The sequence below is a fragment of the Oncorhynchus clarkii genome, chromosome 20 (genome assembly GCF_045791955.1).
Source record: "Oncorhynchus clarkii lewisi isolate Uvic-CL-2024 chromosome 20, UVic_Ocla_1.0, whole genome shotgun sequence".
Taxonomy (NCBI): Eukaryota; Metazoa; Chordata; class Actinopteri; order Salmoniformes; family Salmonidae; genus Oncorhynchus; species Oncorhynchus clarkii.
The window spans coordinates 20,912,190-20,931,974 of record NC_092166.1 but is presented as its reverse complement, the minus strand read 5'-3'; the positions used below and the strand labels follow the sequence as shown (position 1 = coordinate 20,931,974).

The window sequence follows — 19,785 nt, the reverse complement described above, 5'->3', positions numbered from 1 at the left end:
ATGAGAGAGAGATGCCTCATGGTGTGATTGACAGCTGGGTCCTATTTTCTCTCCCTAAGATGGAATATAATGATGTTCTCAGGCTGTGACTCCGAGGGATGCTGTAAGCTCACCCACAGAGAGGCAGTGCTACAAGAAGGACTCCTGAGGAGCATCTTCAGGCACACGGTCCACTTTAAAGGATTGCAGTAAGTCCACTCTATAGGGTTGCAGTAAGAGAGGAGGGTGGCTGTTACCATGGTGCTGCATGGGGAGAAAATTGAGCTAAATGAGCTGTGCTGGAGTGGAATGGTGGAGAAATCGAAAAATATCTGATAAAAGGGATAGTCATGTGTTACATAAGTTAATCACCTTCTGATAACTGACAGTTGCTGACTCTTATACCAGCAAAAGAAAGAAGCTGCTCACTCAGTTAATAATTTAAGTTACAAGCCATGGGAATTGAGGGGTATAACTAAACACGTACAAATAATGAATTAGAGTCAAAGTAGGATGAAAAAGAAATTATTTTCTGTATATAGTAATTATACAGGAACTCAAGAGGTGACAATGAAAACAGCCCTGCACATAACTAATGTTAACTTGATTGTTCAAGGAAGCGGTCCCGTATAAATTGGGAAGATAAAGTAATCAAGACAAGATGCAACTGTGAAAGTCAGGGAACATTAGACTACTCACTTTCAGTCTTACGTTCCTCCTTTTTAAACCAAGAATAACTCAATGCAAAGACAAAGTTCTCTGCAAATAATTTATTTAGGTATACAAATACAGAACATCTCTTGGTTGTTTCTCAGAAAATAGGTACATCTTGGCATTCTAGCAAATCCACTTGATTTCATGTGTTGGACGTGTTCTGGTTGCAACATGTATCATGATTTAATACAAAATGAAAGTATTTTGGAGACAGGATTTGTATTATCAAATACATGTTCACTGACAAAATAAAAATATACTGTAACATGAGTGAAATGTCTGAGTCATTAGTCAATCTTCCGTTGCATTTTCAAACTCTAAATTCTTGACTCTAAGCCATGCCACTGAAAGCTTGATTGCAGAATGGAAACAAGTCCAGTTAGAAGATGTTGCCATTGCTTGAAACATCAAACAGTCTAAACATAGGGGTAAACCAAAGACTATTGAAAAGGATGACAGATGTATACATTGGGTTGAAAATGCATTCATACAATGAGTCATTTTGCATTTTATTTTTGTTTTGTCTTGTCCTTTGGCCTTCTTGCGGGATGTACCTCTTATGAAATACACTTAACAAGTTTATTAAAAATAAAATTTCCATTAAATTTCAAATTATGTTAAGAGATGTTCTATTAGTCATTAACTTTATTCAAATAGAGGCTTTCAAAAGATTAATCTTCTACTTTTGTGCAGAAAAGCCCTCAATCTCATTCTGAATGACATACATCCACAATCCTAGTGTATGATGTACACAAAGTCTTTTCCAAAGTATTCTTGCTCATTAAAATCAAAGGACTTTGGTTTTATTCATTCTCCCAATCTGGTCAGCTCCTCAGATCTAGAATTGCAAAGTTTCTATTCGACCAAGAAACTATACGCTCTAATCCCCACTGGCCATGAAAGAAATGGAGCCGTAATTTCCAGAGGCTTTGATGAGATCTGATGGACCTTAAACAAGCTCAAGTACCTATAGAGAAAGAAAAATACAGGTGAGCAGAAAGAATAAACCATGTAGCCTACATTTTTCCTAGGCTGAAAAACCTGATACTTCACACAGCCACTCCAAAAAAAATCCAACTTAATGACATCCTCCAGTGATTTTTTACAATTTACCTGTGAAAAGTGATAACCCAAGTACACATACAGTAAAGTACACACACTAAAGAGCAAAACAGTGTTTTTTTAGACAAACTTCAGGTAGGGCATTCATGCGTTGGTTTGATGGGAAGTTGTGATGTCAAAGAGGAGCATTAGAGTACAAAAAAAGGAAATATATTTTGTTCTTCTGTATTAGGCAGTGTCATCTCTAAACCACCCCCCCCCCCCCCTCCCCCCAGATATGTTTATTGTGGATCGACACTGAATCCATATGACAGAAATCCGTAGTAGTGACGGAGAACTTTAAGCCCTGAATTCCCAAACCAGAGAAAGACTGCTAAATACATTAGCAGAGTCCAGGGCTCGGTTTCCCAAAAGCATCTTAAGGCTAAGAACCTTGGCAGGAGCATCGTTAAATATCCGAGATGGTCCATCTCTTTGTTATCCATCTCTCTGTGACTGCCAATAACTTCAGAACCAAGTTAACAAATGTTGCCAATGTCTTTGCAATTGATACAAACAAGCAATGTATTATAAAATGATAATTCAAATGAAAAATGTTAATGCAGTCAGCGTTCTCTCTGCATGGTGTTTTGGGAAACTCATGTTATATCTTCAGCTGTCTTCAACACTCGTAAGCTTAAGTTCATCACTATTGGGAAACTGGGCCGAGTAAAATACAATCACAAAACAAACCTTGATTGTTCCTTGACTGTTTGCAGCAATCAGCACATTGGACTCCTACAAGAGAGGACACAAACCATGAAATGGTTAAATTAGTACTCATGGTTGATTGACACCATTATTATTCAATTTCTTGATTATGCTTTTACTAAATGACAAATGTGGCCTTAAAGAGTCTGTATAAATGTATCCATAACATTCAAATGATATCATCTGGTAATTAACTTCTCATTTGGTGGATTTAAAAACATTTTTTTTTGCTGAAATTCCATGCAAAGAGAAAGGAACGATGTTGCTACCTCACTCGCCAAACAAGGTCCATGAATTAAGGAGCAAACTGAAGAGGAAATTCAGCTACTGTTGGAGAGGTCGTTATTAAAATGATTCATTATTGTTGAAACCAACACGTTTCAACCCATAGCCTTCATCAGGGTTTTTCCAAAAGGTGGTTAATTTGGTATTTCAACCCTGTGTTTTTCTATTTACCAACCATGGATATTGTAGGTGGGTTGATGCGTGTGGGATTATGAACATTATCTTAGACCAAACTGTCTGTGTTTTGAGCCATTCTTGTGTGGCAGTTACTTGTCCTTGTGTGAGAGAGTAATAACATGCTCCACTGGACAGTGGTGTCCTTCTGCCTGGAGGAACGCCCTAGTTTCTTATAGACCCTAGACTGGGACCATTATTAAGGTCACAAGAGAGGCATTTGTTGTCAGAAAATATTTTGTTTGCAGCCATTTCGAGAGGCGTAACCATAACGCAGACATATAAAGAGGATATCAGACATGAATCCCCACTGATCTGACTGACACAGTTCTCACACTCACCCCGTCAGGCATAGCTCTCCAGCATACGGCGCTGACAAACTCGTTGGTGTCATCCTCTTTCTTGTCTTTATCCAACACACTCTTCACAGTGTCAAACTTGAATGTCAGCAGTGTCTTGGACAGCCCCTTGTAGTAGAGATAAAGTGAGTTGTTCTCACTTCCTGCAGAGAGAAGAATGATTGAACTCCAAAATCTGGCAGTTTATCAGATCATTTAGTACCATATCATATCAAAGTACTCACTACATTTGAAAGCACCCAAAATGCATTATTAAACTGAACACATCCACAACTAGCCAATCAATAGACTGTCCCCAAACACATTAAATCTGAAGCCATATATGAATGTCAATCTGATTGTGTCAATCTGAGTAAAAGCATTTTCACATCCACTGAAGGACTTTTCCAGCACCACACAGCATGCTGCCAATGAGGTCCCACTTACCACACGCAACATAGTCCCCATTGGAGGCAAGGCCAACAAAGTTCTTCTCATTGATGTGGCCCTTGAATGAGCGCAAGCAGTGGGGCTTGTTTACATTCCACAGCTTTAGCTGGCTGTCTGTTGAGCTGTGTGATACAGAAGAGTAACTATGTCAGCAGAACATGCACTACGACTACCAAATATGGTAGTAATTATCATATCAGGGATCTAATAGGAAAATGCTGTGACATTTTGGGGAACATTTACAATATGGTCAAATGTAAAGTGTGACATCGCTGATCGTAATTTGATTGAGTTGACTTACGCAGATACAATTTCCTCTCCGTTGACAAACTTAGCGTAGGACACAGCTTTCCTGTGGCCTTTGAACACCATGATGGGCTGTTTAGTGTTGCGGAGGTCGTAGTAGTGGACACAGTGGTCTGGGAGAAAAACACAAAATGACAGTAGTAAAATCTTCAAAGCATTTTCTTACGAAGTGCAATGCATGTTTCAATTCACCCTTCACCCCCCCCAAAAAGGTATGAAGTGCAATGCATGTTTCAACTCATCCTTCACCCAAATCAAGACCTTGGAAGAGGTTTGGAAGAAGAAGTAGCATCACAGATCAACCTACCCGCACATCCAAAAGCAAGATGATACCTCGATGTCGGACTGAACTTTACACAGCACACATTTGCTTTGGCCTCGATGCTGGCGACTGAATTGTCAAGGTTGGTAGACCATAACTTCACTGAAAGAAACAAAAACCAGGTGCAATCCTAGATCAATAACAAAACACCAGAGATGTTGAGACTAGCAATATGTTCCCTTTAAACCCAGCAGGCATCTTGTTTATTAGGACCTTGGGAGAAGTGCAAACAAACAACTGCATCGCTTCAACATTACCTTTCGCATCATCAGAACCAGAGGCTAGAAGCTTGGGATCCATGAGGTTGAAATCGACACTCCAACATCTTTTCTCATGCTCCTGGAGGAACATCACAGGTGTGAAACAAACATAACTGACTTTTATAACGGAATAGATTTCCATCTATAGAGCAGTGTAAATTCCACCACAGCTAAAATCTCACTAGCCCAAGAATACTGGGGTACATACTTTAGCAAAGGTTTACTTTGAAGACAGATTGGATGAAATATGTATTTCATACAGTACATCTGCAAAAGTGTCTGTTTCCATTTAGTAATGGATTGAGTGTAGTGTCCAAAGAAAATCAAACAAAGGTAAAAGCTTCTGGGTATAGTAGGAGGCCTTAGCAGCAACAATCTCCACAGCTGTGGTTTGTTTGTTCCATTGTATTAGAGTAGTTGTATTTGAAAGGGGGAAACCTCGGGGAATGAGCGCACCAGGTGCATACCTGATAGACCTTTGACCTTTGGCCAGTGAAACCATCCCACAGGATGACTGTTCCCTCGTAGTCGCTGCTAGCCAACAGATTCTTGTGGTAACTGCTCCAGCTGATACAGCTGAAATACAAAACACATGGGGATGTAAGAGCCGAGACCTGTTCTTCCATGTTTCTATGAGGATTAATGAATATCCTAGATCCATAAAATCTAGAACAACATTTAAAACAATACCCAGAATAGGGAACCCACTAAGGTAATGAACATTGTTTAAGTGTGTCATTTCTATTGTAATACAGAGATGGTAATTCTCAACATTAAAGACAGGTTGAAAGGTCACCTGATTTTGGAGTTGCACGTCATTTCATTGACAGGGTAATGAATGTCCACAGCATCCTGGATCACTGTTCCATACTCAAACACCTTGATTTTCTTGGTGACGCCAGCGATGGCAAAGTAATCACAGTCACGATCAAATTCAATGCTGCAGAGACAAGAGCGCAAAACAACCTCAATAGCCAATAAGAAGTTGCATCAAACAAGTAACAATGGTGAATTCAGTTGCGTGCAATGAAGCATTATTTCATAAGAAGCATGGTAGTATCTTAAATGGCCCCCTATTCCCTATAGAGTGCACTACTTTTGACCGGCACTATATAGGGAATGAGGCGCCAACTGTGAACCACACTAAGTCTCCCATCAGATTGCATTAGTACTTTTCCATAGAGATAGATAAGAGATAAAGCTAGCAACAGACACCGTGGGGCCTTCGGCTACACTCTGGTAGCAAATGGAAGATGTATTGCGATACAAGAGCGCTCTCTGTAGGTCAAATTGGATACTAACCATTAGGATGGTGCTAAATCTAACAAAAAAATAAACACAACATGCAACAATTTCAAAGATTTTACTGAGTTACAGTTCATAGAAATAAATCAGTCCATTTAAATAAATTCATTAGGTCCTAATCTATGGATCTCCCATTTGGGAGCCAGGCCCACCCAATCAAAATGAGTTTTTCCCCACAGAAGGGGTTTATTACAGATAGAAATACTCCTTTGCACTCCCCCTCCTCAGACAATCCCGCAGGAGAAGAAGCCGGATATGGAGGTCCTGGGCTGGCGTGGTTACACGTGGCCTGCGGTTGTATCGACAAATTCTCTAAAATGACGTTGGAGGCAGCTTATGGTAGATAAATGAACATTTAAATCTCTGGCATCAGCTCTGGTGGACATTCCTGCAGTCAGCATACCAACTGCACGCTCCCTCAAAACTTGATGGATTATCTTGGCAAAGAAGATATGATCACCAACAGGGATGTAAACATATGTGTGCATAACATTTGAGAAATAAGCTTTTATGTGCGTAAAAAAATCCCATACATTTTCCTTTGTTTGTTCATGAAACATGGGACCAACACTTTACATGTTGCATTTATATTTTTGTTCAGTATAATTAGCTAAGCCATCAAATGCTTTGTGTTTGACATTTGAGGGTTGACATTACCTAGAGACAATACTGGAGCCGTTGTAGAGATCACTAGCATAAGACAGGGTCGCCAACGGCCGCACAGAGTTGTACCGTGTGAACTTTGAGAGACACTCCATGAAATCATCCAGTTGATTTAGGTTCCTGCTGTCATCTAAAACAAGACATGACAAACAATAAATATCTAACCCTGAACACCATTAGAAAGTAAACCATGTTTTAGTTGTTTATTATCAGATTCGTCATTATGTCTTGCGAGCTCCATGCAAGTCAGCCAGAGGGCAGGAGCCTCAAGCCTAAAATAGATTCTGCAAGATAATGCAGCTCAGTCAGCTAAAAGTTCAACCTAGAGGGTTGTTGTTACGGTCATTTATGGAAGATGCCATCACCCTTCCTCTTTTGGAATACAAGGACATTACTTTACCCAGAGAAGCCTTTTAAGTAAAATTCGACCCTAGAGGGTACCTGTTAATCGGGTCATCCGGTTAGAGAAGTAGCATTGCTCCAGATCTTCAAAGTGCGCTGTGAGCCTCTTTCTACGTGAAGCCAGAGTACTGTTGTACCACGTTTGCCTCTTACCCTTTGGTAAAATAGAAAAGACAGACAGACACTAAACACATGCATCTGCAAAATGTGAACCTGAACCACCAACATCAATGATTCACAATGGCTGTGTCTCGATTCTCCAACCTTCTCCCAAAGTGTAAACTCACACACTTTCTTGTATGGATTAAACAACACACCACCCAATGCTTACACCAATCCTATGCTTTTAAATCCATGACTAGAAAAGTGGAGAACAGGGATGCAACCTATGGCTCAGAAAACTAAAGTGGGTCAGACTTACCTGGGAAGTTCCACCAAAACCTGGTGGTTGACTCGGATACTCTGTCGAATCCATAAGACTACTGTAAAGGCAAGAATTTGTTCGTTACTGTAAATATATATCAGTGTCTCCTGTAAAAGCTCAACCTTTTCACAACGTTTAAAGGAAATTCATACAAAGATCCCAAATGTATATTCTGAGTCAGATAATTACTTTGGTCCTTTCACAAGACCAACTAAAGAACAGGACAGATTTTGTTTTACCTAGGTGCAGGTGAGGGAGCCTCAAAATTGGGCACAGTGCTGTCCAAGTTACGATCCATGTCACTCATTGGTGAGTACAGTCCACTCATTTCCTAGAAAATGCACAATGTATTTAGTTTAAAAAAGAAAACTCCTCAACAGACTTTACCTGCATTTCTGAACATTCTGGGGTGGTTTTTCTGGGACACAGAGTTTTTGTCCAGGACTAGGCTTAATCTGTGTCAGGGAAACCAGACCTCTGACTTCTAATCCATTTCAGGAGGACAGAAATGTTAGGATAGCTAGCTATGTATATTATTTTACCTCAACACGCTTGATATCCTCCTCCAAAAAGTTTAGCTCCTTCTGCAACTGCTCCAGTTGCTGAATGGTAAAACACAATGTCACTCAATAACTAATGGTTATTTCCTAACATAGATTACTACTGTAAGTAAATATTGAAACATAAGATGAGATCCACAAAAGATATGGGGCACACCTCTCTTTTATTTCTTCTTGCTTCTTTGAGGAATTCCATTAAGATCTGACGTTGAGCAGCTTGTGATTCCTATGGGAATAAACATACAGAGTTAATGGTCAATCAAGGTATGACTACAAAGTCACTTAATAGGATTAATTACATTTTATGTTATGAATAAACAAAAGAAAGTGTATTTGATCTGCAGTTATTTTGGGGGGGGTTCAAGTTTCAACTTTATTTGTCCCAGAGGGCAATTGGTTTTGCAGCAAGGAGCGCATGAGAAAAAATACCTTGCTGCTGGTCGCTGCACGAGCATGCACACCTGGGTTCGATAAGGGGTTATGTTATGGTTAATGTGGTATAGTTTCAGCGAGGTTATGGTAAAGGTTAGGGAAAGGCATAAAAGTTAACATTGGGTGAGTGTCCCGCTGTCCGCCCACCATTCATTTTCTGCTGGTTAAATATATAGTGCTTAAACAAAATATGCATACCGCTTCCAGCTGTTTCTTTTTCTGTACAAGGAGTTCCAGCATCAAGTTGACATTAGCAAGATCTAGGTTTTCTTGGTCTGTGCCCAGGACGTCTTGAAACACTTGCCATCTTGACCCATTCTAAAAACAGGAGAAATATACAATTAGGCAGGTACTTTTGGGATATTGGGTTAACTGTTGGGTTCCTTCACTATTAGACCTCATACACACCAACAACAATTGCTAGGGTAAAGTTAATGGCAGTTTCCTGGACAGACTAAGCAGAATCATGGACTATGAAGCTTTTTCAATGAAGTCTCTCCATTGAGCTTCATTTTAAATTGAAGACCAGGCTAAATATGTGTCTGAGAAACTGGCCCATAATGTTGTCTGCATTTTGTAGTAACTTTTGACCCAGGTCTGGTTTCTTGTGCAAGTGTGTGTGTAGGAAACCTGATCAGCTGAAGCACTTACCGGATGGTCCATCTTCAGCCGTTTTTCATCTGATCTCTGTTTTTGTTTGAGAATTAGTTCATTGACTGTAACAAATCAAAACAAGAGTTAGAATTACTACTGAGGAGGAGTGATGTATTGGAAAAGTTAAAAGATTACTTTTGACCAGGGCCCATACAAAAATAGTGCACCAAATATGGAATAGTTTGCCATTTGGGACAAAGCCGGTGACAAGACTGTAGGGAAGCTAGCTACACCACAGCCACCAACATATGTAGGACATTGTTTTCAAACCTAATCTATATCAACAGACAAACCTACCAAGAAAGTTTGGATAGAGCTGATCCACGTTGTCAATGATGTAGTTACATTTTGGGCACCTATTGCTGTCCTCCAAACTCTGGCGAATGCACTTGTAGCTGAACACAGAAATAAAATGGGAAAACCAGCATTGGGAAAAATGATTGATGCATTGGTGGAGGTTACCAAAGGAACTAGTTAATATTGATGAATGGAATTAAAAGCTATAGATATTAAATGGGTGTACTGTAGCCGTGCCAATGTCATCAAGTTTGCTTACCAGAAACTGTGTCCACATTTTGTCATGTGTGCCTCCTCAATCATTTCAAAACAGATCGGGCTGAAAAGAAAAATGCAATGCAACATAATTTGGTTAATAATTAGAAAAATTAACCTTACTTTGACAGTGTTCTACTATTGAAGTGAGAATAAATAAGTGCGAATAACCAATAAGTCTGGTTTAATGATATGCATTTCTGAGCTTTTGTAGCTACCGGGCTAGCTAGCTGCCAAACGGACATTGTAAACAAGAATGCACTCAAATTGAGCTAGCGAGCGGTATATAATTAGCAACCCAGTCAGCAAGCTAATTAGCTAAACAAGTTCGCAAAGTAGCTAGCATTTTGCAGGAAAACTCACCACACAAAATCGTTGCTTTTATCTTCGTAGGAATTCAAGAGACCATTGTAGAGGGGTGCTTGGTGGAGAGGACGTTTTCTGCTGGTGCCAGAAGAGGATGAACTGGGTCTGCTAAGTGTGGCTAAGCTTATTGGAGACTGGACAGCCGCTGCAGGTACGAGCAACCCATCGCCAGTTGTAGCCAGAGTCCGTGAGGGCACAACATTTGAAGAATTGTTCACATTCGTACTGACGTTACCGCCTACGCTGGTAGCACCGATAGCATTGGTAGTGCCACCGGTACTACTGCTACTTGTCCCAGGCCCCGTTCCACCGCCAGTTTGCTGTTGACGGTTGCTTGACATAATTCAAGCCTGATGCCCAACTCTTCCAAGGCCAAAGACTTGTCTTGTTGTAGTTCACCGCATCCGGGCTCAGCTATTTAGTTAGTTAGCTAGTTAGCTTGCTAGTTAGCTTGCTAGTTAGCTAATGTTAGCTTACCAGCTAATGTGCTAGTGAGCTAAGATAAAATAACAATGTACGAATACACACAGGCTCGCTGTTAGCTAACTTCTTTAGATTCAATTGTAAGCTTTTGTCAACAAGTCGACCATAACAAAGTTACAAGAATTATACAATCTTCACCGCTGTCTGTCTACGTTCAGGGAATTAGAAACCATCTCCTGGATCTCCTCGGTTACTCAGATGTCTGACACAAAACGAACCCACATTCCTGGCAAAGATTCATTACTGCCCCCTACTACGCAGGAGTAGTGCGTTATAGCTGCGAAGGTGAACCCTGCCTGCATTGAATGAATGCACCCACACCAATAAAATAGGAGATGCAACAAAATGTATAAAATCATTTATATCAGGTTTTGTTCTTACATCTAGGATAGTATTGTGTTTTTGTGAAGTATGTAATTTACTTTTTATTATTTGGTATACATACAGTACCAGTCAAAAGTTTGGACATACCTACTCATTCAAGGGTTTTTCTTTATTTGTACTATTTTCTACATTGTAGAATAATTGTGAATACATCAACACCATGAAATAACACATATGGAATAATGTAGTAACCAAAAAAGTGTTAAAACAAATCAAAATATATTTTAGATTCTTTAAAGTAGCCCCCCTTTGCCTTGAACTCTGTGAAGCATTTATTTGGACTGCAATTTCTGAGGCTGGTAACTAATGAACTTATCCTCTGCAGCAGAGGTAACTGGGTCTTCCTTTCCTGTGGCGGTCCTCATGAGAGCCAGTTTCATTATAGTGCTTGGTGTTTTTTGCGACTGCACTTGAAGAAACTTTCAAAGTTCTTGAAATTAATCGCATTGACTGACCTTCATGTCTTAAAGTAGGGATGGACTGTCGTTTCTCTTTGCTTATTTGAGCTGTTTTTGCCATAATATGGACTTGGTCTTTTATCAAATAGAGCTATCTTCTGTATACCACCCCTACCTTGTTACAACACAACTGATTGGCTCAAACACATTCAGAAGGGGAAAAAATCCATAAATTAACTTTTAACAAGGCACACCTGTTAATTGAAATGCATTACAGGTCATGAAGCTGGTTGAGAGAATGCCAAGAGTGTGCAAAGCTTTCATCAAGGCAAAGGGTGGCTACTTTGAAGAATCTCAAATATAAAATATATTTTGATTTGTTTAACAATGTTCTGGTTACTACATGATTCCACATGTGTTATTTAATAGTGTTGATGACTTCACTATTATTCTACAACGTAGAAATTAGCAAAAATAAAGAAAAACCCTTGAATGAGTAGGTGTGTCCAAACTTTTGACTGGTACTGTATATACTTTCCACAAAATTCAGTCTGTAAAAATCTGCAAAGGTTAGATATTGACAGTGCCTAGAGAAAGCATTCACACCCCTTTACTTTTTCCAATTTGTTTGTGTTAAAGACTACATTTTAAATGGATTCAATTGAGATTTTGTGTCACTGGCCTATACAAAATACCCCATAATGTAAAAGTGGAATTATGTTTATAGACATGTTGACAAATTCATAAAAAATGAAAAGCTTAAATGTCTTGAGTCAATAAGTATTCAACCCATTTGTTATGGCAAGCATAAATAAGTTCAGGAGTAAAAATGTGCTTAAAAAGTCACAGAATAAATTGCATGGACTCACTCTGCGTGCAATAATAGTGTTTAACATGGTTACAGGTAGCCTATTGGTTAAGAGCGTTGGGTCAGTAACCGAAAGGTGGAAAATCAGTCGATGTGCCCTTGAGCAAGGCACTTAACCCTAATTGCTCATGTAAGTTGTTCTGGATGAGAGTGTCTGCTAAATTACTAAAATGTCAAATGTAAAAGTATGTTTGAATGACTACCTCATCTCTGTACCCCAAACATACAATTACCTGTAAGGTCCCTCAGTCAAATAATGAATTTCAAACACAGATTCAATCACAAAGGCCGGAGAAGTTTTCCAGTGCCTCGCAAAGAAGGGCACAGATTGGTACATGGGTAAAAAAAAAAGCAGACATTGTATATCCCTTTGACCATGGTGAAGTTATTAATTACACTTTGAATGGTGTATCAATACACCCAGTCAACAAAATATACAGGCATCTTACCTAACTCAGTTTACGGAGAGTAAGGAAACCGGGCAGGCATTTCACCACGAGGCCAAAGGTGACTTTAAAACTGTTACAGAGTTTAATGGCTTTGATAGGAGAACTGAGGATGAATCAACAACATTGTAGTTACTCCATAATACTAACCTTAATGATAGAGTGAAAAGAAGGAAGCCTGTACACAATAAAATTGTGGCCAAGAAATGAACTGTCCTGAATGTCCTGAATACAAAGCGTTATACAGTATATTTTGGCAAATCCAACACAACACATCACGGAGTACCACTCTTCATATTTTCAAGAATAGTGGTGGCTGCATATATGGATATGTGTGTCATCGGCAAGGACTATGGGAGGAAAACCTAGTTCAGTATACTTTCCAACAAACAATGGGAGGCAAATGCACCTTTCAGCAGGACAATAACCTAAAACTCAAGGCCAAATATACACTGGAGTTGCTTACCAAGACGACATTGAATGTTCCTGAGTGGCCTAGTTACAGTTTTGACTTCGGCTTGAATATCTATGGCAAGACTTTAAAATGGCTGTCTAGCAATGATCAACAACAAACTAGACAGAATCATTTTAAAAATGTGCAAATATTGTACAATCCAGGTGTGCAAAGTTCTGAGAGACTTACCCAGAAAGACTCATAGCTGTATTCGCTGCCAAAGGTGATTCTAACATATATTGACTCAGGGGTGTGAATATTTATGTAAATGTATTTCTGTATTTAATGTTCAATACATTTGCAAAAATGCATGACATTTTTTTCTCTCCACTTTATCATTATGGGGTATTGTGTGTAGATGTGTGAGAGAAAAAAATACATTTAATAAATGTTGAATTCAGGTTGTAACACAATAAAATGTGGAATAAGTCAAGTGGTATGAATACTTTCTGAAGGCACTATATGTTTTTGGGATGTAAAGTTGTCTTGACAAGTTGTGGAGTTAGTGGTGGTGACCATACCTGCCTCATGAAGTTCTGACAGCACACAGCAGAGGGCATGATCACCTCTGTCACACTCCTCACCAAGGCTCATTCACGTGACAAGCAAACCATCTCTGTCCATCCACGCTTTATACTAAAATCTCTTTATTCATTCATCTATTTTCTTACATTAGAAGCAATTGGTTTACCTATTTTTCCATATCTACTCTCATTCAGTCAAAGTGGAGTATTGTGCATGTAGGCCTGCACAGCATTCACAGCAAATAATGTTTCCAATGTTTTCCCTTGTGGAACAGATTTATGAACAGTTCCCTGTGTAATTCAATTAAGATGGAAAAAGGCATACTCAGGCAGAGGAAAAATACTGGATATCTTGTAGAATACATTCGTTTCTCTCATGGACCACCATGGCAAATGTTTATCCTTCCCTGTTCCTTCCCTTTCAAAACAACCTATCTGATTTGTATGTGCATTCATTTATCTCTATTTATGATATTTTTGAATATCACTGTAGCAAATTCATGCCAAGCAATGTTTTATTGTTAAAAAGGTTGGGGAAAATCCCAAAACAGAGGCTAGAGGTGCAATTATTATGATTTTTTGCCATGATGGTTAAAAAGTGAAAGGTACAAAAGTGCATAAAGTGAGAAGGTGCTTAGAAACTAAAGTTTATGTTACTTAATCATCATCAAGATAGAACCTACTCTCCGTCATCTCATACAAAAACAATATTAGTACCTTATTGTTGTTCTTGTGTCCTTCTTTCTGCCATAATTAGCATTTGAAACACAACAGAGACAGTATACCTCTCTGAAGTAACCAATTCTTATTTACAACAAACAGCCAGAATGCATTCACTACTCACACAACAACAAGTAGCCCACACCTGCTACACATGTTTTATCCCTTTACTGTTGATTTCAATGGTTTTTCACTTGTTTTGCTGTGTTTGCAAAGCAACATTATATTTGACTTGGTGAATTACCTATTAATAAAGGCCCAGTGCAGTTAAAATCATGGTTTCCTGTTTTTTTTGTTCTTGATGCTATTTCCACACTATGAGGTTCGAAATACCACTCTGAAATTGTGAAAATGATATATAGACCTAAGATTGTTCTGCTATGGGGCAAACATGCTATACATAACTTTTTTCAGAAATTTATGAAAATGCTGTCAATTATTTTTGTTTGAAGTTGGATTGAACAGTGTAAAACAATCAGAATGGAGAAATTCCCATTGAAATCACATATAATTTATGTTTTGCAACTCTAGGGCCCTGCACTGCTCATAAAGCATATTTTATTATTTAAAAAACATTAAATGCCGTCAAATAACATCATACCATCAAAACTGTGAAAAATATCACCGAGCTCTATCCCCAAATAAAAAATGTACCTTTGGCTGTTGATTGGGTTACAATTTACTCATATTTTGTCTGTCACAGCATTCTACAGTATAATCACAAGGTAAGGTGGGAGAGGGCAGTGAATATTCTGTTTCAATCTAGCAAATTATGGTATAGATATCAAAGTGGTTCTGATGTAGTGCAGCTCATATTTTGTTTGTCTGTCCATTTCTTTCTGCAGACAAGCTCCCCAACCCATCCAGGATGGGTTCCCTGGGTATCCCTGAGCTGGACCCTAATGGACTACACAGACTGCAGTACCACTCTGTTCTTAGGGTCCAGATAGCCCCAGCACCAACTGACAAAGCTCCTATAGGTGAGATACCTGTAATGACTACCAATGTCTTGTATTGGTCATTCAGCCAATCATAGATAGATGAGTAGCCCCTGTCAATTGACAACTCCTTATAAAACTTTCAATGGGCATGATTTAGCCACCACATGTACTGAAAATGAGTAAAATACTGTATAGACCCAAGATTGTTCTGCTATGGGAAAAAAGTTGTATACATACAACTTGTACATACACTCAATTAGTATTTGGTGGAATTGCCTTTAAATTGTTTAACTTGGGCCAAACGTTTCGGGTAGCCTTCCACAAGCTTCCAACAATAAGTTGGGTGAATTTTGGCCCATTCCTCCTGACAGAGCTGGTGTAACTGAGTCGGGTTTGTAGGCCTCCTTGCTCACACATGCGTTTTCAGTTTTGCCCACAAATTGTCTATAGGATTGAGGTCAGGGCTTTGTGATGGCCACTCCAATACCTTGACTTTGTTGTCCTTAAGCCACAACTTTGGAAGTATGCTTGTGATCATTGTCCATTTGGAAGACCCATTTGCAACCAAGCTTTAACTTCCTGACTGATGTCTTGAGATGTTGCTTCAATATATCCACCTAATTTTCCTTCCTCATGTTGCCATCTTTTTGTGAAGAGCATCAGTCCCCCCTGCAGCAAAGCAGCCCCACATCATGATGCTGCTACCCCCGTGCTTCATGTTTGGGATGGTGTTCTTGATATTGCAAGCTTCCCCCTTTTTCCTCCAAACATAACGATGGTCATTATGGCCAAACAGTTCTATTTTTGTTTCATCAGACCAGAGGACATTTCTCCAAAATGTATGATCTTTGTCCCCATGTGCAGTTGCAAATCGTAGTCTGGCTTTTTTATGGCAGTTTTGGAGCAGTGGCTTCTTCCTTGCTCAGCGGCCTTTCAGATTATGTCGATATAGGACTCGTTTTACTGTCGATATAGATACTTTTGTATCTGTTTCCTCCAGCATCTTCACAAGGTCCTTTGCTTCTGTTCTGGGATTGATTTGCACATTTCACACCAAAGTACGTTCATCTCTAGGAGACAGAACGCGTCTCCTTCATGAGCGGTATGACGATCGTGTCGTCCCCCTGTTGTTTATACTTGCGTACTATTGTTTGTACAGATGAACGTGGTACCTTCAGGCTTTTGGAAATTGCTCCCAAGGATGACCCAGACTTGTGGAGGTCTACGATTTGTTTTCTAAGGTCTTGGTTAATTTCTTTTGATTTTCCCATGATGTCAAGCAAAAAAGCACTGAGTTTGAAATACATCCACAGGCACACCTCCAATTGACTCAAATCATGTCTATTAGCCTATCAGAAGCTTTTAAGAGTGTAGAGTGTAGTAGTTGACTCATGCCCTATAACCTATTAGTGGGAATTGTCAACGGGCAGGGCTATCTGTGATTGACTGTATGACAATTTCAAAACACATGGATGGTCACCAGCCATCCTCCTGGAGATCTACTCTCACTCCAACCGTCACATAGCACAACAGATTCCGCCAAGCTTCTTGTTAAGAAGCTAAGTGTAATTATGTGGGTGCAATAAGTATGAAATACTAACTCTTCCATCTTCCTCTTCCTTTCCTGTCACAGGATGTGATTATAGTTGGACTATAGTAATGTCAGTGTTGGAGATAGCTTGTGATGACAATGTAAATAAAACCACTACTTGTTTCTATTTTATACAATCGATGACTACTCTGTTGCTTCTCTATACCTCCTATTCGATTATGTTTAGCTAACACCCTCTTACTTTCACCATGATCTGTTTTCCTCTCAAAGAAACACCTTGAGCACATGTAAAACAAATACTTACAAACTTTCATTCTAACCTTGTTTATGGACTGTTTATTATGTTATGTAAATAACTGACAAGAGAATTTATCTTGAATGACATCAACCTTTTATTGCAGTCTGGTTTCTTTGTTCAACTTTCAACAGCAGAAAACATAAAAAAATGTGTAATTGAAGAGTGTTTACGCATACTTTTTTAAAAATAAGTTAAAATCTCCAGTATCATCACAAAGTCTATTTCATAAAATCATTAAATAGACTTTGTGATGATACTGGAGATTACACCATATAATCTGCCGTCTATTCATTGCAGAATGCAATGAGTATAGGCCAGGATGGTCCACCATGCAAACAGGGTGTTCTGGCCCTGCATCTTCTGGTGACCTATTGAAAACTGTACAACAATGATATAACAAATTAAGATGCATTATGTATGCCTTCTGTAATGATGACAAGACAAGGTAGCCAACTCACCTATGGAAGTTTGTTGTTTTCAGGGTCCAATTCCAGCTCCAACTGACAGGTAGAATACGATGTGCCTTTGTTGTTGTTTTTTTTGAAGGGTTGAAGGGTTGTGCTCTAGACCATCCTATCAGCCAATCAGGGCTGTGAATGTAAATATCACATTTCATATTCAAATGGTTGTCCTAACAGACTGAGCAGTTCAGTGGCTCAGAGAAATAAATGATTAAACATACATATAAATAAACACAATCAACGAATTATTAGACATAAAGTGATGATTTAAAAATAGAAAGAATGCATGGGGCTTTAAGTTACATTTGCCTTCAAAACAATTGTGGGCCCCCTCTTTCATTTTCTACCAATGCTCTTGAAAGGGTCCCCCCCCTCCCTCTCTCCATTTGTCCATCCAGCACATCAGGTTGGATTTTCCCCCATTCCTTTTCTGGTCACTCAGATAGGGGTTGGGGTTGGGCAAGCTCAAATGAAGGATAATCTCCTAGAGGTCCTTTGCAGTGGGGGATGAGGCCATTCACTTTTTTTTTACACCGTTGCAGCTGGATCTCAAAGCACTTCGATAAAAAGCGGAATGTTTTGCAGGCAGATCCTCAGGCTGGTTGCGGAATTCTTGCCTCCCACTGTTAGGAACCTTTTTACCCCTTAAGGGGCCCCTGCCATAACCGCCAGTTGCTTCTAGCTGGGCTGTTTGCAAATTGAACCTGACAAAAACAGTGGGGGTGAAAAAATGGGTGCATTTAGAAGTAAAACAGCTGCAATTCAATAAAGAGGTATGATTTCTAGTAAGTTAGTTACATGAGTGATATGGTCCAAATTATATTACTTTGTGAGCTCTGTTGGACTGGTAGCACACACACCTGCACAGCTGAAATATTTTATTATTACAATGGCATTGTTCACTGTGAAAAAATTTAGCCTAATCAGTAAGAATCTCACTCAAACAAACTTGCAAGGCTGCATGCAAGCTGGCTACTATGTGTTTGTTAACAAATTGCTTATTTGCAGGAAAATTAAAATAAGCAGAATTGAATAAAGAAACTGTAACAAAATGAGTTTGTTCAAATCTAAAGACGCACGTCACCCGGCTCACGCAATATTAGTGTTCTAAGTGTCGATCAGATGTGAGCATGAAGAGATGGTTCATGGACTTCCTATAGCAGTCCTGTGGTATCATTCCTGATAGATTGATAGTAGAGTGGACCACAATCCCATCAATATGGCCAATGCTAAGCAGCTTCAATATCCAGATACAATTACAGTAGGAATATTTACAACAGTTTTGAAACCATTATCATCTCATTTGGTAGTTACTTGGTCTTATCAAAGTTCTAAAGGACAGCTCATTCCTGGACAACAGGGCCATGAGAAGAAAACCCACAAATTCAACCACACATAATGGCAGTAAAAGAAATGAAGGAAAACAAGGGTCCAACCTAAGGGCCCCACATTTAATAAGATGTCAATTTTTGTAGTTGAATGTCCTCTCTCAAATATTACAATAATATTTTTGTACTAAGGCAAAGTCATCAACACAGTTACCTTTAGAGAGACTCCCACATAAGATGATGCATATATTTCTCATTAAAGTTAAAGCCCTTCTTACACTATTACCGTGGCAACAAGCGAATTCATTTAAAGTATGGGACATGGTTTATATAAGGCAAGTTACAACTAAATGCAAGTGGTATTGTCCATTGCAATTAGAGTTGACTTGGCAAATACATCTCTAGATCAGAGTGAAATAGTTTTTGTTTAACTTGTGTATTAATGCTGTAAAAAAATAAATAATAATAAGTACAAAAAAGCTCAGGTTTCTGCTGTAGAGGTTTCCAAGCATCCTCAAGACCCCCAACTCTGGTTTGCTCAGTTTGCAGGTGCATCACATTATATAGCACTAGTGATTCCAAGCATGAGCACCCCTAGTTTTTATAATACCAACTTTACCTGCATACATAACAATTTAGGCTATGTAGGCAGGCTCGTTTTTATTCACATTAATTAAATACATAGGTTTATCCTTTGTGTCTGTAAACTACTTTTCTCATGTGTCAAACAGATGTGCCGTGTGTGAGAGAGTGGTGTTCAGATGGTGTGAGACTCAGACAGAATCACTGTTCAGTGGCTGTTGTGCACTAGCCTATTCATAAAAGTGCCTCAAAGAATACCGTTAAGGAGGACGGCCAGTGCATACAACTCGACGTCAACTGTGTGTAGAGTGACTGCCTGAATAGAGAGGTTTACTTTCCTCACTTACT

At 39.1% G+C, this 19,785-nt stretch overlaps 1 protein-coding gene across 2 annotated transcripts; it reads right to left on the bottom strand.

The window, feature by feature from the left end:
- Nucleotides 1-734: 734 nt before the first annotated feature.
- Nucleotides 735-10,726, bottom strand: LOC139376074 (COP1 E3 ubiquitin ligase). Of its 2 annotated transcripts, none has more exons than XM_071118232.1 (20): nucleotides 9,996-10,726; nucleotides 9,637-9,696; nucleotides 9,378-9,475; nucleotides 9,078-9,142; nucleotides 8,625-8,744; nucleotides 8,152-8,220; nucleotides 7,977-8,036; nucleotides 7,674-7,765; nucleotides 7,432-7,492; nucleotides 7,050-7,164; nucleotides 6,603-6,738; nucleotides 5,437-5,580; nucleotides 5,108-5,216; nucleotides 4,638-4,719; nucleotides 4,366-4,482; nucleotides 4,054-4,171; nucleotides 3,750-3,874; nucleotides 3,306-3,466; nucleotides 2,488-2,532; nucleotides 735-1,660 (listed from the first exon to the last, which is right to left on the bottom strand). In XM_071118232.1, the coding sequence occupies exons 1-20, from the start codon at nucleotides 10,337-10,339 to the stop codon at nucleotides 1,643-1,645; spliced, it is 2,139 nt and encodes a 712-aa protein (XP_070974333.1). In that variant the 5' UTR covers nucleotides 10,340-10,726; the 3' UTR covers nucleotides 735-1,642. The 2 variants fall into 2 exon arrangements, with proteins under 2 accessions (XP_070974333.1, XP_070974334.1); XM_071118233.1 differs by having other exon boundaries at nucleotides 4,638-4,716.
- Nucleotides 10,727-19,785: the final 9,059 nt, after the last annotated feature.